The sequence below is a fragment of the Myotis daubentonii genome, chromosome 14, assembly GCF_963259705.1.
Source record: "Myotis daubentonii chromosome 14, mMyoDau2.1, whole genome shotgun sequence".
Lineage (NCBI taxonomy): Eukaryota > Metazoa > Chordata > Mammalia > Chiroptera > Vespertilionidae > Myotis > Myotis daubentonii.
Genome location: NC_081853.1, coordinates 58,770,113 through 58,790,178, shown reverse-complemented (window position 1 = coordinate 58,790,178; position 20,066 = coordinate 58,770,113). Strand labels below are relative to the sequence as shown.

Below are 20,066 nucleotides of genomic sequence, written 5' to 3'. Positions count from 1 at the left end.
GTGAGGATGGTGAGGATGGTGAGGATGGTGAGGATGGTGAGGATGGCGACTGTGGTCTGGGGCAGCCTGGAGCCCGGAGGAGGTGGTGTCTGGAGGGTGAGGCTGCATTCAGCGGGGAGGAAGGGAGGGGGTGCAGGAGCCAGGCGCAGGGATGGGGGTGGGGAAGGGGGAAGTGTCCCAGGAGGAAGAAGGAGCAGGTGGGGAGATGGGGAAACCATTTCTTCACTTTGCCCAGGAGAGACCTCGCCCACCGAGCAGCAGCCTGTGAGGCAACAGGGAGCTGAGGCAAGCCCAGCCGCCGGGTCCGGGCAGGGGGGGCCTGGCCAGGCTGCATAAAGGGGGCCCTGCGTGCTGGGGGGACTCCACTCGGGGACATGGCGACCCAGAGGAACAGCCTGTGCTGGGGGCGCTGGCCGCTGCTGCTGCTGCTGCTGGGCCTGGCCATGCCCCTGCCTCCGGCCGCTGCCCGGGTCCTGAGCTACCAGGAGGCGGTGCGCCTGGCTGTGCAGGGCTTCAACCAGCGCTCCCGGGAGGCCAGCCTCTACCGCCTCCTGCAGCTGGACCCGCAGCCCCAGGGCGTGAGTTGGGGGGGCGCTCTGCTCTGTCCTCCTGCCTCTCCCTTGGCTTCTGCTTGGCTGGCCTCAGGGCGGCTGCTCCCTCCAGGGGTCCCCCCTCCTCCAGGGCACCTGCCAGGGCTGTGTCCCCTCCCAGAGGCCGCCTCCGCCTGCGAATTTATTCTGTGCAATGAGGTCCCCCCCAACCCCCCACTCAGGCTTCAGGGCTTCTGGGGTCCCAGGGAAGAGCAGGCCATCGGGGCTGGGGTGTGACTCACTGCTTTATTTATTTATTTATTTTTAAAAATCTATTTTTGTTTTCATTTTATTATAATTATTAGCTTAAAATCTTCACCCGAGGATATTTCTCCATTGATTTTTAGAGACAGTGGTGAGAGAGGGAAAGACGAGAGAAATATCGATGTGAGAGACACACCTATGGGTTGCCTCATGCACGAGCAAACCCACTGAACCACACCAGCCAGGGCTAAATAGATTTTTATTGATTTCAGGGAGGAAGGGAGAGGGAGAGAGAGAGAAACATCCCTGATGAGATTCACTGATCGGCTGCCTCCTGCACGCCCCCTCCTGGGGAATGAGCCTGCAGCCCAGGCAGGTGCCCTTGCCCAGGAATTGAACCCAGGACTGAAGGTGCCCTGAGCCAAGCGGACCAGGGCACGGCCCTGCTTTGAGTGTCCTGCGCTCATCTGCCTCCCACACAGGAGGCCCCAGGAGGCCCTGCGCCCCGGGTCCCCTTGGAGCTGGGCGGGCTCTGCCCTCTCCCCCCTGCCCACACCCAGCACCAAAGCAGCGCCAGGGACAGGGCAGGGGCTGCTGAAGGCTGTTCTCTTTGGAGGGCGGGGGGGGGGGGGAGACCAGGGAACCAAGCAGAGGCCCAGCCCTGGTCTCCCCACTTTCTCTCCCACCAGGACCTGAACCCAGACACCCCGAAGCCGGTGACCTTCACCCTGAAGGAGACCGTGTGCCCCAGGACCACGCAGCAGCCCCCCGAGGAGTGTGACTTCAAGGAGAACGGGGTGAGCTGGGGGCTGGGGCGCCCCGAGATGCTGGACAGGAGGCCTCGGGGCACATTCCCAGGGACGGGGCGGCCGGGAGGGCTCAGCACCGGGTGGAAGTGTGACCTGCGCCCTTGCAGCTGGTGAAGGTGTGCGCGGGGACCGTCGCCCTGGACCAGGACACCGGCTACTATGACGTCCGCTGCCCAGAGGTGAGCGGCCCCTTCTGAGACCTGGGGGCCGATGGGTGTGGCCCCTGCAGCGTCCTGGGCCCAGGCAGCCCCCTCCCCCTCCTCCCCCAGCCCCAGCCTGGATCTGAGTGCGGTGCCTGCCCAGGAGCCTGTTAGAAAGGCCCCCTCCCAGCCCCCCCCGACCAGCAGCCTCAGACTCCGGGTGAGGCCCAGCAGGGGCAGGCAGCCACCTTCCAGAAGGTTCCTGCTGAGGCTGGGGAGCCGCTCGCTGTGCTGATGAGCTTTCAGCCCGGCTCTCGGCTCTGCTGGACGGGCCTGTGACCTGGGGAGGCCACTGGGCTCCTCTGGGCCTCAGTTTTCTCATCTGTTTAAGGGGTGGGGGCTCCACCACAGGCTCCCAAGGTCGCAGGCAGAGGGGGAGCCGTGGCCCGAGGCGCCTCGCTGGCCCGGGAAGGGGGTGCAGGTGGGGGCTCCTGATCCGGCCCCGCCCCTCATGGAGCCCATTTCCTCCCCCTGCACAGATCAAGGATGTCGCAATCTGGCCCTTGGTTAGGGGGGGCCTAATCCTCTGGAACAACAGACGCCCGATTGGGAGAGGGATCGAGAAGGCTGGCAGGGGAATCAAGAGGATTTTCTCTAAACGTTCCGCTGAGCAAGAGCCCTGAGGTCTGTTTGGCCCTGGCCCCGGCCTCTGGGCTCTGACCAATAAAATCTGGGAAAGCCACTTCCTCAGGCGTCACTGTCACTTGCGTTGCCTTCTCTCGCTCGCCTCAGTGAAGCCGCGCGCCTCTGTGTGTCACTTTTCCTGAAAATCTGTAAATCGGGGGGGGGGGGGAGGCCTTGGGCCGTGGCTCAGGTGATTGGAGCATCGTCCTGGACCAAAAGGGTTCGGTTCTTCCTGGTCAGGCACTTCCCTGCTCTCAGGCCCATCCCTGGTTGGGGTGCATTTGGGGGTAACAGGTCAATGTTTCTCGCTCACATTGATGTCTCTCTCTCTCTCTCTCTCTCAAAATCAATAAAAACAAGAAATCCTTGGGTGAGGATTAAGGCCGGGGTGGCTCAGTGGTTGAGCACTAACCTGTGAACCAGGAGGTGGCAGTTGGATTCCTGCTCAGGGCACAGGCCCGGGTGGTGGGCTTGGTCCCCAGTGGGGGGCGTGCAGGAGGCAGCCGATCAGTGATTCTCTCTCATCACTCATGTTTCTATCTTTCCCTCCCTTCTCTCTGAAATCAATAAAAATATATTAAAACTGATAATTAAAAGCAATAAGCACCTCTCCTTATGTGAGGATGAAACCCGGCGGCTCCCATGGAGCTCCCCCCACCCCTCCCCGCCTCTGGGAGCCTCCAGGAGAAGGCCCTGCAGAACCCGGAGCTGCCCACATGGTTTCCGGCCTAGAGGGGCCCTTCTGCTGAGGGTTCCTGTTACTTCGTGTGTGTGTTTGGGGGGGAAGAAGGGGGATGAAGGAGTGCAGAGGGCACCCCAGAAGCACCCACTAACCTGCCGTGACTCCCGGGCCTGTGGGGCTTCTCAGGATGGGCACCCACCAGGGAGGAGCCATCAGACTCCCGCAGGCCCTCAGCCCCACGACCGGGAGGCGCTGACATCGCTGCTCCCTGAGGAGCAGGGGGCACCCTGACCCGGGGACTGCGTGCCGCGCTCCCCACCAGGGAGAACCCTCAGGGCATCCCACGCGGATCATCAGCACCGTGTGCTCAGCCACCAGGCTCCCCGGTAGGAGCGGCCAAGGCCAGACCGCTGAGCGCCGCGGGTGCCCGCCTTCTGGCCTCATGGACCACCAGTGCCCAGGGAGCACCAGTGCCCAGGCAGCACCAGAGCCCAGGGAGCACCAGTGCCCAGGGAGAACCAGTGCCCAGGGAGAACCAGTGCCCAGGGTGAACCAGAGCCCAGGGAGCACCAGTGCCCAGGGAGAACCAGAGCCCAGGGAGCACCAGTGCCCAGGGAGCACCAGAGCCCAGGGAGAACCAGTGCCCAGGGAGCACCAGAGCCCAGGGAGCACCAGTGCCCAGGGAGAACCAGAGCCCAGGGAGAACCAGAGCCCAGGGAGCACTAGTGCCCAGGGAGAACCAGTGCCCAGGGAGCACCAGAGCCCAGGGAGCACCAGTGCCCAGGGAGCACCAGTGCCCAGGGTGAACCAGAGCCCAGGGAGCACCAGAGCCCAGGGAGCACCAGTGCCCAGGGTGAACCAGAGCCCAGGGAGCACCAGAGCCCAGGGAGCACCAGTGCCCAGGGAGCACCAGAGCCCAGGGAGCACCAGAGCCCAGGGAGCACCAGTGCCCAGGGAGAACTAGTGCCCAGGGAGCACCAGTGCCCAGGGTGAACCAGAGCCCAGGGAGCACCAGAGCCCAGGGAGCACCAGAGCCCAGGGAGAACCAGAGCTCAGGGAGCACCAGAGCCCAGGGAGAACCAGAGCCCAGGGAGCACCAGAGCCCAGGGAGCACCAGAGCCCAGGGAGCACCAGAGCCCAGGGAGAACCAGAGCTCAGGGAGCACCAGTGCCCAGGGAGAACCAGTGCCCAGGGAGCACCAGTGCCCAGGGAGCACCAGAGCCCAGGGAGCACCAGTGCCCAGGGAGCACCAGTGCCCAGGGAGAACCAGAGCTCAGGGAGCACCAGAGCCCAGGGAGAACCAGAGCTCAGGGAGCACCAGTGCCCAGGGAGAACCAGTGCCCAGGGAGCACCAGTGCCCAGGGAGCACCAGAGCCCAGGGAGCACCAGAGCCCAGGGAGAACCAGTGCCCAGGGAGAACCAGAGCCCAGGGAGAACCAGAGCCCAGGGAGCACCAGTGCCCAGGGACCACCAGAGCCCAGGGAGCACCAGTGCCCAGGGACTCAGAGGGAAAGGGCTGCGCAGCCCCAGCAGGGGAGCCTCTTAGACCTGCAGGGGTTGGTCTAGGCCCCTAGACTCTAGGGGAAGGAGTTGGACTCCAGAGGTTCTCAACCTGTGGGTCGCGACCCCTTTGGGGGTCAAACGACCCTTTCACAGGGGTCTCCTAAGACCATAGGAAAACACATATATAATTACATATTGTTTTTGTGATTAATCACTAGGCTTTATTGATGTTCAATTTGTCACAATGAAATTGGGGGTCCCCACAACATGAGGAACCGTATTAAAGGGTCGAGGCATTAGGAAGGCTGAGAACCGCTGTTGGGATCGATAAAGGACGGAGCTAACAATCCACTGTAGAGAGCAGCCGAAGGACTGGGTGCCCGCACGTGGCAGAACCAATGGACACTGACCGCAGGGGCTGGGACAGGGCGATGGGGGAAGGAGACATGCGACTTTCAACAATAAAGAATTTATTTAAAAAAAATCAAGCCCTGGCTTGTTTTGCTCAGTGGCTAGGGCAGTGATGGCAAACCTGACATGTGTGTCAGAGGTGACAGGCAAACTCATTTTTTTTTTTTTTTTGCAAACTCATTTTTTTGGTTGATTTTTCTTTGTTAAATGACATTTAAATATATAAAATAAATATCAAAAATAGAAGTCTTTGTTTTACTATGGTTGCAAATATCAAAAAATTTCTATATGTGACATGGCACCAGAGTGAAGTTAGGGTTTTTCAAAATGCTGACACGCCAAGCTCGCAAGGTTCACCATCACTGGGCTAGAGCGTCAGCCTGCGGACTGAGGGGGCCCAGATTCGACTCTAGTCAGGGGCACATGCCCAGGTTGCCGGCGCGATGCCCAGTAGGGGGTGTGCAGTAGGCAGCCAATCAATGATTCTCTCTCATCACTGATGTCTCGCTCCTTCTCCCTTCCTCTCTGAAATCAATAAAAATATTAAAAAATAAAAAACTCTTCCTACAATAAAAAAGAACCCATTACAGCCTCGGGTCTAGTTGAGGCAGAATGGTTTCCCCCCAATAATGTGCTTACGTTGAGTCTTTTTTTTGCTTAACCCTCACCCGAGGATATTTTCCCATTGATTGTTCTCTTCTCTCTCTATTATTTTTATTTTATTTTTTATTTAGTTTTCCCCATTGATTTTTAAAGAGAGAGGGAAAGACAGAAACATCGATGTCAAAAAAACACATTGATCGGTTGCCTCCCGCACGCCCGCTACGGGGGGTTGAGCCTGCACCCCAGGCCTGTGCCCTTGACTGGAATTGAACCTGGGACCCTTCAGTCTGAGGGCCAACCTTCTATCTACTGAACCAAACCGGTTAGGGCTATCTCTTCATCTCCTTTGTTGGCTTGTGCAATATTTGGTCTCACAAATTCTATATAAATTCAAGGCTCCTCACGATTCTCACTACTGTAGCTTGTCATGGTATGGCCCCCAATATCCCTCCCAGTACCCCTCCCTTATGCAGGCCCTTCCCAAATGGACTCTGTCTGGTCATGTGACTTGCTTTTGGCCAATGGGATGTTAGCAGACATGACAGGCGCAGGAACTGGGAAGCTTGTGAATGGGGGCTGGCCCCCGGGGACCCTAAGGCCACATGCTGTGAGGCTGCAGATGAAAGCCCGCTGAGTGCAGCCACGAGCGAGTCCAGTGAGACCAGCGGTTCCCCGCCAACCGACAGACACATAAGAACAAACCATCCCTCTCTCTCTCTCTATGAAATATATTTGTATTGATTTCAGAGAGGAAAGGAGAGGGAGAGATAGAAACACCAAGAAAATCATAGATCGGCTGCCTCCTGCATGCTCCCCACTGGGGATCGAGCCTGCAACCAGGCACGTGCCCTTGACCGGAACTGAACCTGGGACCCTTCAGTCTGCTGGTCGGTGCTCTATCCACTGAGACACACTGGCCGGGGCGAGTTTATTCTCTTAAGAACTACATTTTGAGTTGATTCATCAGGCAGCCGTGGCCTGTGTCACATAAAGGCCGCCCCTCCCCCCAGGGCGCAGGCCGGGACCGGAGCCCACTCACCCACGACGTGAGCCGCACTGTGGGGACCCCCCGGGCACCGGAGGGGAGGGGCCTCAGGGCAGGCCCACTGACTCCATCAGGACCAGCAGGCCCTGAGCAGCCGGCCTGCGGGAGGCGCGGTCGGACAGGGACTGGCCTGGAGGGAGGGCCAGGTGCTGCTCGTAGTCAGTCACTCGGGCAGCTCCTCCTCGAAAAGGCGTGAACAGTTTCAGGGCAAAGCGGGGCCCTCCTTCCTCTGAGCCCCCAGGACCAGCCCAGCGAAGAGGCAGATGAGAAAGAGGCTCAAGAGGCTCGCAGGCGGCGGCGAGGAGCCAGGCTCTCGGGCGGGTGGGGCCTGGCCGCCAGGGCGCCATGAGCCCGGCCTCCCCATCCAGCCTCAGACCCACAGGCCGGGGTCAGGCCGGTCCTGGCCGCCTGTGCCCGCTGGGCCGTGGACACCCCTCTCCGGACTGTAGCGCACGGGGCCCCAGCGCCACTGCGGCTCCTCCTCCTCAAACCAGCGCCGCTCGCTGAAGTCGGGGAAGAAAGCTGCAATCTCTCTGCTGGCAGAGGCCACGGAGTCTGCAGGGGAGGGGGAGAGAGAGAGAGGAGGGAGGGGGAGAGAGAGGAGGGAGGGGGAGAGAGAGGAGAGGGAGGGGGAGAGAGAGGAGAGAGAGAGAGAAGAGGGAGGGGGAGAGAGAGGAGGGAGAGAGAGAAGAGGGAGGGGGAGAAAGGAGAGGGGGAGACAGAGAGAGAGAAGAGGGGGAGAGAGGGGAGAGAGAGAGAGAAGGGGTCTATCAGGGAGGGCTGAGTGCAGGCAGGAGGCGGGCTCAGTCAGGTTCAGAAACCGAGCCTCTTCTGCTCTCAGTCCTGGGGCCACAGCGCTGAGGCCACCACGGGCCGGAAATGCAGGAGGGAAAGCTCACTGCCCCCACCCCCTCCTCCCGTGTGTGCTGTGGGCCCGGGGCAGACCTACCGGAGCCATGGGTGGTGTTGCGGGTGTCGGTGAGGCCGAAACTCCCTCGGATGGAGTCGGGGGCCACGTGGCGGGCGCGGAACACCCTGGTGGGCCCCATCAGCGTCCTCCAGAGCTGGATGGCGTCCGGGTGGGCGAGGATGTAGGCTCGGATGGGCCCGCTGTGGACCCAGGGGCACATGTCAGGAACCTGGCCGCCGGGTCTCGGGTGGCACCCCGCGCACGTGTCACAGACAAAGGCGCCCTGCCCTGCAGCCCGGCTGGCGTGGCTCAGGGGTGGAACCTCGACCTATGAACCAGGAGGTCAGGGTGCCATTCCCGGTCAGGGCACAGGCCCGGGTTGAGGGCCTGATCCCCAGGGGATGCAGGAGGCAGCTGATCAATGACTCTGTCTCATCACTGATGTTTCTCTCTCCCCCGTCTCTTCCCCTCTGAAATCAATAAAAATATGTTTTTAAAAAAGGTGCCCTGTACGTCCTGAGCGTTTCCGTGCCATTCTAGCTGGTGCCGGTGCCCAAGAAAGCCAGGGAGGTCAGCCGTGGCTGGGCAGCATTCAGCAATACGCTGCTACGGCCACTGGCCAGTCACCAGCACGGGACAGGCACCAGGGCAGGGGGCTCAGTTCCTGTTTCTGGCCACTCATTACAACTTTAAAGAGTGGCCAGTAACGTTGATGCATCTGTTTGGGGGCAGGGGGTCTGTCTCAGTCGGTAAAGATGCGGGAACCAGGGCTGGACGTACCTGGCCATGAACTCCACCAGCCGCTGGTAGAAGAAGCGCCCTGCAGAGAGAGCGCCGGCGTCAGGACACGTGCCAGGAGCCTTCTGCACGCCTCCTCCCGGCTCGGAAGGTTAGAAACCGTTTCAGAACAAAGAACAGGGCCGCGCAGTCCGGCGCACCTGGGTCTGAAGCCAGGCTCTGCCCCTCACAACCTGTGCCATTTTGGGGGAGCCATCAACGCCCCAGCTCAGTTCCCTAGTCTGGACACTGAGGAAAGAGCAACACCTACGCGAGGGCCGTTGGGAGAATGACATGAAATCATGAGCATGAGGCCCTAGAGGACTGGCCCAGTGGGCAGAGCGTCGGCCCCAGCCTGGAGGGTCCCGGGTTCAATTCCGATCAAGGGCACGTGCCTGGGTCACAGGCTCCGACCCCAGCCCTGGTCGGGGCGTGTGCGGGAGGCAACCAACTGATGTGTCTCTCTCTGTCCCTCCCCTTTCCTTCCCTCTCTCCAGAAATCCACGGGCAATGTCCTCGGGTGAGGATTAGCAAGGAGGCTGAGCGTGGGACGAGGTCTGACACAGGGAACGTCATCGGGACGTAAAACCAAGCTCCGGCCGGCCGGGGCGGAGCAGAACCCTCCCAGGAAGGTGCGCTTCACGGGGTGGCGGCCGCGTCCAGGTAAAGCCGGGGTGCCTGGAGGGAGCAGCCCCGGGGCGGTCCTACCTTCGTGCTCCTGGTAGAACCTGCGGCAGTCGTCCCTCCTCCACACGAGCTCCCTCCTCCGCACAATGAGGAGCCGGTGGCGCAGAATCTGCTGATGGACAGCCTGGCAGGCACCGGAGACAGTCAGTCAGAGGGCGGGGAGGGCCAGAGCCGCCGGCCCGCAGAACACGGGACCCTGGAGCCCGGACCGAGGGGCTGCCGGGGGCCGGGTCAGGAGAGAAGAAGTTGGGGGGAGGGGAGGACCTTCGGTCACATGACCAGCAGGTGAGCCTGGGGTGCAGGGGCAGAGTGCTGGCTGCCCCTCTGCTCCTGCGGCCCCTGGAGCGCTAGCCCACAGGGCCCCCGCCCGGGCCCTCCTCCCAGCCTCTCCCTGGCGGTCCCCCCACTCTCTCCACCATCACACCTGACGCATCAGACACGCCGCCCTCTCGGCCACCCTGGTCACTAGCTTTTGAGTGGTTCCCACTCTCACTCCCGGAATGAAGAGCAACCACTTTGGTCCGATGCTCAAAGCTGCTCTTCCTGGCCCTCCGCCACCTCCGATGCCCTCGGCCGGCCTGCCCGCCCGCCCGCCCGCCCGCCTGCCCAGCCCACCTGCGGCCTCACCCAGGTTCCTGCCTGGCTCCCCCTCCGCGGACCGCTGGCCCTCCACCTGGGCACTGGCGGGAGCCGTCCCTCCTTAGAGGCCGGGCCTGGTCCCAACACCGGCAGACCCCCTGCTGGCGCCGCAGGGCTCACTCTGGGCTGCTGGCGGCGACGACTTACTAACTGGAGGCTGGATGCGGGCACGAGCCACCCCCAAACCTCCAGGACGTGGACGCCGTGCAAAACGCGTCCATCACATGACGGGACCCGGGGGCTCTGGGGTGGGATGCAGGGCGCGATCAGCTGACTGTGTTTAATCAAACTGAGAGCGTCCAGACGGGCCTCACGCATCGCCTGATGAATCAGACCTTTAAAAGCAGAGCTGTGCCTGCGGGAGCCGGAGGGGGAGCCGGAGGGGGAGCCGGAGGGGGAGCCGGAGGGGGAGCCGGAGAGAGCAGAAGCCTGCGCTGCCCTGCGCTGACCTGAAGATGGAGCGGCCTCTGAGGCTGAGGGTCCTGCCGAGAAGCAAGGACATGGAGCCCTGGCCGGCTGGGCTCAGTGCAGAGAGCATCGGCCTGCGGACTGAAGGGTCCCGGGTTCGATTCCCGGTCAGGGCACATGCCCGGGTTGCAGGCTCAATCCCCAATAGGGGGCGTGCAGGAGGCAGCCGATCCATGATTCTCTCTCTCTGAAATCCATCAAAATATATTTCAAAAAAAAAAAAAGCAAGGACATGGCGGTCTCAGTCCTACAACCACAGGAGCCCCAATAAGTTTGGGGGTGGGTCCTGCCCAGCCACCCCAGATAAGGGCCCAGTCAGCCTCTGCCTTGACTGTGGCCTTGTGAGACGAAGAACCCAGCCAAACCTCCTGTCCCTCCCCTTCTAGGACCGTGAAATACAAAGGAGGTTCTGCTTTGAGCTGCTGCATCCATGGCAACTGCTACACAGCAACAGAGAGCTACAACCCATGCGCTGTCCTGAGGGCGGGCTCCTGTGCAACTGTGCTGGCGTGTCTTCTGTGTCATATCTGCTCCCGAGCCCGGCTCTGCCTCCGCGGACCCTGGCCCGGGACCACGCCGTCAGCGCTCACAAGCGGCCCCCGTGCACACCGCGAGGCGCAGGTCCGTTCTTACCTCCAGAATCAGCGGGTGAGCCACGGCATCGGGCTTGATGAGGGCCAGGGTGAGCTGCAGGGCCGGAGGGCTGCGCAGGGTGGCGGTCATCTCGCTCCTGCGGCCAGAGCTGGGTCAGGGCCCCATCGGAGCTGCAAGCCCCACCCTTCCTGCTCCGGGCCACGCAGCTCTGCCAGCTGAGCAGGGCTCCCCTCCTCACACTCACACAGCCCATGACAGTTCCACAGGAAGGCTGCACACATGGCTACTGCACACATGTCTACACTGTTGTAGAGGGTGTCCCAAAATTCAGGCACGGTTTGAATTCTGTGTGAGCATTAACAACAGCAAAAAATAAAAGCCTAATTTTACTTGGTTGATTGAATCAGATTCTAATATCTGTTGCCCTTGGATGTCAATCCCTTCCATTGGATGAGCATCCCCAAGGACCAATGATGGCCCAGGAGCAGGGACGATGAAGACCAATGAAGACCGCGGCTTGGCGTCTGTGCCAGCAGAGCCGTGGAGGCCATGGACCCGATGTGCTATTCCACACATAACCCTAGACTGTGTCCTTTGTGAATCAATAAAACATTTACAATTTTTAATTATAAACCTGTGTTTTCTATCAAAATTACTTCTTGCGTGACACCCTATATTTCATGGCCCCTTTGTGCTCATGGGGTTGGGGGGTTGGGGGGCGTGATCTGGTTTGTGCCCCTGTGAGCCTAGGAGGGAGCCACCCATTCAAACGAAATTCGGGTTTAAACACGACCCGTCTCTCCCAGTCACTTCCTGCCCGTCCTGCCTGTCCTCTGTGTCCCACAGCAGTGCTCACAATTCCTACGTCTCAACAGCCAGGCCGCGGGGGCAGAACAAGGATTTGCACCCCAAAGGCCCTCTGTCTCAGTCTGCCCTCCCGTCATCTCTAGGGCCGGCAGATGGATGGGCAGGAATCGGGGTGTCGGCTGGATGCAGCGGTCTCCGACCCGCTCGCCCAGGTCGGCCAGGCTGTCCTGCCCACATCACACCCCCGGGGGAGACGGAGGTGCCACTCCAGCTCAGGCTGGCTGCAGCCATGTGCATGTAAAGCAGCTCAGAGAGCCCGAGGCGCCCGATCCGTTTCTGTTTGGGGTTTTTTTACTTTCTTGATCAGGTCCATTGACTGCGGGAACCTACATGGTCTTGGTTTGTTCCTACTTGTACGTCTCTGTCTAACACGCTGGGGGAGCCCACAAGTAGCGGGAGCGACACGGGGGACAGGTCAGTCTGCACTCGGAGGCTGAGGGCTCTTCCGGCTGAGGAGCCACTTCTCCGTGAGAAGCCGGCCATCACCTCTGCAGGACCCAGGACCCAGGACCCAGGACCCAGGACCCGGTCTCCAAAGGGTCTCTGGCGGGACCCCTGCAGGTGCCACCGAGTCGAGGCGGCTCCGCGAACCACGGGCGGTCGGGCCAGCGCCCCCTCCTCCGAGCCCCGAGCAGCCTGACCACCGCGCGGCCCCCCCAAGCCACCGAGCTCAGCGTCTGACCGGGACGGGGTCGGCCACGCCCGCGCCGACACCCGGGCGTGAGCAGCCGCGCAGGCAGGATCGCCCCGTTACCGAGGGGCGCCCCCGGCCCCCGCCCGCCCTGCCCCCGTCCCCCGGTCACTGCACCGGGGGCTGCACCTCGGACCCGACACCTGCCTCCCTCCCCCACCGTCACCGACGCCGAGCCCCGCCCCCCAGCCCCCAGGCCTGCAGCCGCGGGACCCCTGCCCCTGTACCCGGGGAGTAAGTCCGCCCAGATTCCGGGCTGTTCGGAGCCCCAGTCCAGCTGGAGTTCCGGTCCGATCCACCTAGTCCTCCGGGCGCGTCAAGTGGCCACCAGGCTCCGGGCTAGGCGGCCCGTGCGGCCCGAGCGGGGTCCTTCAGGCGCGCGGCGGGCAGCCCCCTGGGTCCTCGCCGTGGGCGGAGCCGGAATTGGGGGGCGGGGCTAAGCGCAGGGCGGCGGCGCGCCGTGGGTTCGCCAGGGCTCCCGGGGCGCCCCCTCGCGGCGGGGAGGGTGAGTGGGACGGGGGGCGGGACGGGGCGCGGGGCGGGCGGCGGCCTGGCGGGGGCCCTGCCCCTTGCACCTGCGGGGCCGCCCGCGCGGCCCTGGCCCGACCCTCGTATCGGAACCTCCGTGGTTCGGTTCAAGTTTCTGGAAACAGACCCCGGTGCGCCGAAAGCCCTGCCACCCGCCGCCGTGGGTGCAGCTTGACAGGGACCAAAGCCTCTTTAAAAGATGGCTGTTCGCCGAGAAAAGAGCCCGCCAGCACGGTTCCCGCTGAGTCCTTTACTGGACGGCAGGTGGAGGGGTGCGACCCTGGCTGTGGAGGGGGTGCTCGGGGCCAGCACCCTGGGGGGGGGGTGCACCGGAAGAGGCGGCCGTTGTGTCACGTGCTCGTCGGGGGTTCTGCAGCTCCGGCGTCTTCATGGCAGATTCAGGAGTTTTTCTGCAAAAGAAGTGTCAGCTCAGAGAAGCCCGCCTCGGGGAAATGAGGAGGAAAACCTCCACCGGGTCGCTGCGCCCGTCGCCCGCCGGAGGGGCCGTGCCGGTTCCTGGAGGAACCGCCGGGGGCGGGGGGCGGAGGGGACAGCGGGCGGGCGACCCTGCGCCTTCGGGGCAGGAGGGGGCGTCACAACCTAAATTATAATCCAGGGACTGGGCTCCGCACGCTCGTAGCGCCCTTGGAGCTTTGGAAGTGGGTGTGAGGCTTGAGGAAAAGGTGAGTTTCCAAATAGTTGGTAGTTTTTCTTTCTGTTTTGAGTGATGCACTATTTCTCATTTATTTTCCAACTAGAGGCCCGGTGCACGAATTCGTGCACCCGTGGGGTCCCTGGGCCCAGCCCGTGGGGATCGGGGGAATTGGCTCTCCGACATCCCCAGGGGGTCCCGGATTGCGAGAGGGCGGTTCTCGGGTGACGGCGACGCACCCCGGAATCGGGCTCCCTGCCGTCTGTTCCTGGTGAGTCACCCCAACCGCAGCTGCCAAGTGACAGCCGCTCAGCAGCTCCTGGTGGAGCATCTGCCCCCTCGGGTCAGTGTGTGTCATAGCTACTGGCCAGCTGGCCGGTTGCTTTGGCTTTCATGTGTATAGATTGGGTGTTACTGCTGTAAAGAAGTTATTGAGCCCGGCCGGTGTGGCTCAGGGGCCGAGCATCGACCTATGAACCAGGAGGTCACCGTTCGACTCCCGGTCAGGGCACGTGAGCGGTTGCGGGCTCGATCCCCAGCGTGGGGCGTGCAGGAGGCAGCCGATCCGTGATTCTCTCTCATCATTGATGTTTCTCCCTCTCCCTCCTCTCTCTGAAGTCAGTAAAAAAAATATTCATATTTTAAAAATTAAGTAAAAACAGCATTGTTGGTGTGCAAGAAAGTGTCCACACTTCTCAGAGATGTACTCTGAAGTATGTAGGAGTGAAATAACATGTGTCTGAGGTTTGGGTTAATAAACTTCCGCAAAGAAAAAGGAGACGAGGAAGGAATGTGCAAACACTCACACTTTGTAGCGTCCACATGCAGGCATCTGAGTTTATACGTTACTGGCTCTCCTACCTATGCCTGAGATTTTCCATAACAAAATATTTAAAATTCTTTACTACGGTGAGCCCTGAACTAGATTTGGTTTACTCCTAAAAATTAAAAACAAAAGCGACTTTACTTACGCAAGGTCCATCATGCAGTTTAGTTACGTTAACCTTTTTATATCTGAAAGAAATTATATTTTGAAATGATTATTTTTGCTCTATGATATAGTTATGACTTTTACTTAATCTTTAGCTAAGTTTGAGAAGAAAACATTCTGCTAATAGTGAATTCTTATTTTAATAAGTATTTTAAAATATCTATTACATAGAACTTTATTTGTCAAAGAGAGTGAACATATAAAATATACTCAGCCTTAAATCAAATATAGAAAATTCAAAGTAATCTTGAATATTTAATAAAAGCATTAGAGAGAGAATGTACATTAAAGTATGCATTTGATGAAAGTTAGGCCGTTACTAGTGACCTTAAATAATCTCTATAAGGGGATACTATGAACAATTGCACGTCAATAAATTAGATGCCCTAGATGTAATAGACAAATTCCTAGACACACACAAGTTACCTAATCGGACTCAAGAGGAAACAGAAAATCAACCGACCTATGTCAGGGAAAGAGATCGAATCAATAAAAAATCAAACTAATAATAAAAGTTCAGAATCAGATGTTTTCATTAGTAAATTCTAACAGGCATTTTAAGAGTATTTAATACCACTCCTTCTCAAACTCTTCCAAATGATAGAGGAATAAAACTCCCTAATCATTTTATGAAGCCAGAATTACCGTGATAACAAAGACATCATAAAAAAGGGAAACTACAAACAAATCCCTCATGAATACGATGCAAAAATTCTCAACTAAATACTAATAAATTGAAGCCAACTGAATATTAAAAGATTATACATTCTGATCAAGTGGTTATTTATCCATGAGTGCACTGTGACTCAACCTAAAGTTATCAACCAATGTAATAACATTAATCAAACAAAGGGGGAAAATATGTTTTTTTCTCTCTTAAAAAAAGTTTTTTAATTGATTTCAGAGAGGAAGGGAGAGGGAGAGACAGATGGAAACATCAATGATGAGAGTGAATCATTGATGGCTGCCTCCTGCACGCCCCCTACTGGGGATTGAGCCACAACCCGGGCCTGTGCCCTGACCAGGAGTCTGAACCATGACCTCCTGGTTCATAGGTGATGCTCAATCACTGAGCCACGCCGGCTGGGCTGTTTTTCTCAATTGGTCCTTGTCCAGGCCAGACACAGCACCCTCACCTCCAGGGGTTCTGGTTCTGCAGGGTGTGAAGGGGAGCACGTTGGGGAGGACAGGGAAGAACGGAAGAAATGGGGGAGCAAGTCGTGGAGGAGACTGGAGGGAAGATGGACCGAGAAGGAAGCCGCCTGAGGAGGTCCCGCCTGTCGTAGCCGCCTGCCCTGAGAGGAGGGGGGAGGGAGGGAGACTTACAGGATGGTGACACAGAGGTGGCATTCCCCGCTGTAGGTGACCTGGTCGCTGCCACAGACGGGCTCGCTTGGCTTGATGTAGGAGAGGAACCAGCACTGGTTGATATTGTTGATGCAAACGGCCTGGAGGTGAGAGCCAGACACGTGTGGGTGCCTGCACCCAGGTCCTTCGACCGTTCTCACTGCCACTGGGGGAAGGAGTGTCAACCCCGACGGTGGCTGTTAGTGATGGGGGGGGGGGGTGTAATCTGATAGATAGAATAATCCTATTATTTTAAAATCTTAGAACACATATACTTATATGTACTTATGTGAATAGGGGATTCAGTTTCTTATACGTGAATAGGGGGTTAAGTTTTTCTTGTTTCCTTTCCAAGGCCTGTGCCAAGCGATGGAGGAGGTGACTCAGCTGTGACTCCAGCAAGTAGAACTGATAAGCACGGTCAGACCGACCCATCAGGAGTCAAAACATCATCTCATGCCTGGTGGCTAAGGACAACAGCTGCCGGCTGCCCGCCTCTAGGCCTGCACGGAGCTGCATTCCGTCCCCAGCCTCGCCCCGCCCCCTCCCCTTACAGTCCTGTCCCTGCACCTGCTGGGAGAGGGGATCTGAACGCCCGTCAGCGCCCTGCCTTCTTGGTTGGCAGGCCTCCTCAGTAAACGCCTTCTACGGTGACGGCAGCCTGAGCCCCCCCCTCCCCCGGGCGCTTCCCGGTCACATCAGGTCACGGAGGGAAAGTGTCCCTCAAGGTTAGGCTTTCCTAAGAGTGACGCGTGTGTGGCTGCGACAGGCAGCAGTGGCTCACACGGGCGGGCGCAGTGGCGTTAGGATGTTGCCGGAAAGGGACAGTGACTGCATGCGGGGCCCTGCTGTGCGGGAGGCAGGATGTGAGCCTCGCGCATCCCAGCTGATTTCAGCCATGACGCCGTCACCCAGCGAATGACGCGTCACGCTGCCTTCTAGCCCGCCAGAGAGTGTATGAAGCGACTGGGCTAAGGAATGGGAAGAGGGCTCAGGGACACGGAAAACGCGCCACCCACAGGCGACGACGCAGCTCTTATGGGGCCGTGATTCCCACGCCAGCCCCCTCCGGCCCCCAACTCCCAGCGGTCAGGGCTGGGGGCACGGGGCTCCTCCCATTGCTGGTCCCCGGAGGCCAGGAGGCAGGCTCACCTTTGTCTCTTGGACGCTCGCCCCTTCACCGGTGGGAACAAGGAAGTCTGGAAGACAAAACAGCTTCAGAAAGTCCCTCTCGGCCTCCGCCCCAGGGAAGAGCACGGAGAGGGACCTGGCTGGCCGCCAGGAGCTCTGATCCCTCAGATGAGGCTGCCCTTGCCCTGAGGGTGCCCCGAGGGGGGAGACCTGGGGAGCACCGCCTTCGCCCGCATGCATGTGAGAGGAGACCTCCGGTATACTTGGATCTTGTTCTTAAAATTTTAGTCAAATGATTTCTACCTTTTGGACTGGGTTGTGGAATTCATTCACATAAAGTTTTATGATGTAGTTAGATTTGATCTGGCATTTTACTTTTTTTAACAAATATGGAACGCTTCAGGAATTTGCGTGTCATCCTTGCGCAGGGGCCATGCTAATCTTCTCTGTATCGTTCCAATTTTAGTAAATGTGCTGTCGGAGCCAGCTCTGGCATTTTACTTTTTGTTGTCGGTATGTCTCATCTCTTCTTGCTTCCCTGTTCCTCTTTTGCTGCATTAAGAGAATATAATCGAGTGTAACATTGTAATTCCCATAATTTTTCACTATTTCTCAGAATATATATATTTTTTTAATTTTTTTTTTTTATTGATTTCAGAGAGAAGGAAGAGGGAGAGAGAGATAGAAACATCAATGATGAGAGAGAACCATGGATCGGCTGCCTCCTGCACACCCCCCACGGGGGATTGAGCCCGAAACCCGGGCGTGTGCCCTTGACTGGAATCAAACCCGGGACCCTTCAGTCCCCAGGCTGACGTTGTATCCACTGAGCCAAACTGGCTAGGGCTAATGTGTTTTTTTTTTAATTGATTTGAGAGAGAGAGAGAGAGAGAGAGAGAGGGGAAGGGAGAGGGAAAGAGAAACATCGGCTTCCCCCTGCACGCCCCCTACTAAGGATCAAGCCCGCAACGGGGCCTGTGCCCTGACGGGGAATGGAACCAGCGACCCCTGGGTGCATGGGCCCAGCTCGCGGCGCTGAGCACACTGGCCGGGCCTGGACAGGTGCAGCGGCTGCATAGCCCTCACCATCTGCATCCACCAGAGCCTGCCTCCGACGTACACTCTTAACTCTGCTCCCGGGCAGCCCTATTTCTCCTTCCTTTGGGGGGGGGGGGCTCAGTCCGCAGGAGGAACTGGGAGTAAAACCGTCCGGCACGTCCACGTCTCCCTCTCGCTTCCCCACGATCCCGGCGGGCTGCCGGCCCGCGGGCAGAGCAGGGACAGGTGACTCACCCACCGCCAAGGCAGCCGGCGCGGAGACGGCCAGGAGGAGCACGGCGCTCAGGACGGCCCGGGGCATGGCGGCAGGAGCTGGGGAGCAAGGCAGCCGGTGAGGGCAGGACGCGCTGTGCACGGAGCTCTCGTGGTCAGGACGGAGCCTACGTGCCTCAGGGCGCTCTGTCCGTCATTCTGCGGAACGCGTGGTGTCTGAGGCAATGAACGTGCTTCACTTATAAACATTAGAGAACAGGATTTCCACGGGATTTTAGAAGATGCCAGAAAAGGACGTCCTAGAGTATCTGCCGGGAGCCCTGAGGAGGCACAAGACCGGCCGGCCGTGCGGCTCAGGGGCTGAGGTTCGACCAAGGGACCGGGAGGTCACCGTTCGATTCCCGGTCGGGGCACAGGCCTGGGTTGCGGGCTCGATCCCCAGTGTGGGGCGAGCAGGAGGCAGCCGGTCCATGATTTTCTCTCACCCTTGATGTTTCTATTTCTCTCCTCCCTTCCCCTCTGAAATCAATAAAAATGTATTTTTTTAAAAAAAGAATAAGCACCAAAAACGATTCAGTGAAGTGTTGAAACGCTGGTCTTATCTGAGATAAAAAGGGCAGGAACTAGGAAGTCAGTGACACAGGGAAGTCAGCAGACAGCAAGCTCCCTGCCCCAGCCTGCCTTCACTTCGGTGTTAATGTTTAGTAACGAATCACATCATTGCAATGGCAACCGCAGCCTCTATACCCACAGCTACTTGCGTTACTGAAAACGTCGTAGGACAAGCCGGTTGGCATGATCTGCAGGCTTCTGTACCTGTTTCCATACATTTTCGAGGTAAATTCTCCATCTAGGTAACTTCTGCCCAAGGATTCCCCGAGTAAAAATAAATAATGGAATGGTTTTCCTGCTCAGAAGTCGGCCAGTTAATGAGGGCGCTTTACCTGCTGTGACCACAGGCTTTCTGGAACTCGCCGGGCGAGGCATTTATTCTCGGGTGTTAGACAGGCAGTGACGACGCGTGTCGGCCGGAGCAGGACGCAGTCTTCCCAGGCCCGACGCCTGGCAGCGGACGAGAGTGACCTTTAAAGGCAGGAACCGGCCCACCTCCGCCCAGAATCCGGTTGTCCTGCCAAACCTGAACCGACCCTTTTAGCAACGTCACGCCCAGTGTTTGAAGCCCTACATTTTTTTTGTTAATCCTCACCCGAGGATATTTTTCCCATTGATTTTTAAAAAAATATGTTTTTATTGATTTTAGAGAAGGGAGAGGGAGAGAGATAGAAACATCAATGATGGGAGAGACTCATTGATCGGCTGCCTCCTGCACGCCCCCCGCTAGGGATCGGGCCGCAACCCAGGCACGTGCCCTTGACCGGACTCGAACCCAGGACCCTTTGGTCCGTAGGCCAATGCTCTATCCTCTGAGCCAAACTGGCTAGGGCTGAATCCCTGCGTTTTTATCTCTATCGCAATGACTGATTCAGGGTTGCTTCAGCTATTTACACACGACGACACATCTCCGCACCTGCAGGTGGGAATAGGGGACCGACCAACAGAGCCAAGGCGGGCGTCCAGTCCAGGAGCTTATCCGGTAGGAACGCACGCAGGCAGGGCGCGCAGGCGGGAGCCACGGTGTCGCCTCCTGGGGACGCTACGTCACCGTCACCTGCAGACACGGGGCTGGGCCGGACGGCGGCCGGGAGGAGGGGAACGCTGACGCACAGCCGACTTCAAACTTCCTCAAAGGAGGGGACAGGGCGGTGCCCACGCTAAGCACAGAAAACACGCTATCACACACGAGTACCCGGAAATGTGCCAAAGAACACGTAAGAACTGCA

At 58.8% G+C, this 20,066-nt stretch overlaps 3 protein-coding genes, 1 long non-coding RNA gene and 1 other non-coding gene across 5 annotated transcripts; 2 read left to right on the top strand and 3 right to left on the bottom strand.

The window, feature by feature from the left end:
- The first annotated feature begins 342 nt into the window (after nucleotides 1–342).
- Nucleotides 343–2,485, top strand: LOC132215905 (antibacterial peptide PMAP-23-like). Its single transcript, XM_059664858.1, has 4 exons — nucleotides 343–578; nucleotides 1,484–1,591; nucleotides 1,711–1,782; nucleotides 2,283–2,485. The coding sequence occupies exons 1-4, from the start codon at nucleotides 375–377 to the stop codon at nucleotides 2,424–2,426; spliced, it is 528 nt and encodes a 175-aa protein (XP_059520841.1). The 5' UTR covers nucleotides 343–374; the 3' UTR covers nucleotides 2,427–2,485.
- Nucleotides 2,486–4,822: 2,337 nt separating this feature from the next.
- Nucleotides 4,823–12,700, bottom strand: NME6 (NME/NM23 nucleoside diphosphate kinase 6). The gene is made up of 6 exons (XM_059664854.1): nucleotides 12,532–12,700; nucleotides 10,786–10,882; nucleotides 9,067–9,169; nucleotides 8,362–8,401; nucleotides 7,621–7,781; nucleotides 4,823–7,226 (listed from the first exon to the last, which is right to left on the bottom strand). The coding sequence occupies exons 2-6, from the start codon at nucleotides 10,873–10,875 to the stop codon at nucleotides 7,042–7,044; spliced, it is 579 nt and encodes a 192-aa protein (XP_059520837.1). The 5' UTR covers nucleotides 10,876–10,882; nucleotides 12,532–12,700; the 3' UTR covers nucleotides 4,823–7,041.
- A 737-nt stretch (nucleotides 12,701–13,437) lies between these two features.
- LOC132215903 (uncharacterized) lies at nucleotides 13,438–17,583 on the top strand. Its single transcript, XR_009448633.1, has 2 exons — nucleotides 13,438–13,515; nucleotides 15,635–17,583. It is a non-coding gene; the product is annotated as an uncharacterized LOC132215903 (long non-coding RNA).
- SPINK8 (serine peptidase inhibitor Kazal type 8 (putative)) lies at nucleotides 14,175–18,345 on the bottom strand. Its single transcript, XM_059664855.1, has 4 exons — nucleotides 18,247–18,345; nucleotides 16,975–17,021; nucleotides 15,802–15,923; nucleotides 14,175–14,498 (listed from the first exon to the last, which is right to left on the bottom strand). The coding sequence occupies exons 1-4, from the start codon at nucleotides 18,311–18,313 to the stop codon at nucleotides 14,423–14,425; spliced, it is 312 nt and encodes a 103-aa protein (XP_059520838.1). The 5' UTR covers nucleotides 18,314–18,345; the 3' UTR covers nucleotides 14,175–14,422.
- LOC132215975 (U6 spliceosomal RNA) lies at nucleotides 17,337–17,443 on the bottom strand. The gene has a single exon (XR_009448664.1). It is a non-coding gene; the product is annotated as a U6 spliceosomal RNA (small nuclear RNA).
- Nucleotides 18,346–20,066: the final 1,721 nt, after the last annotated feature.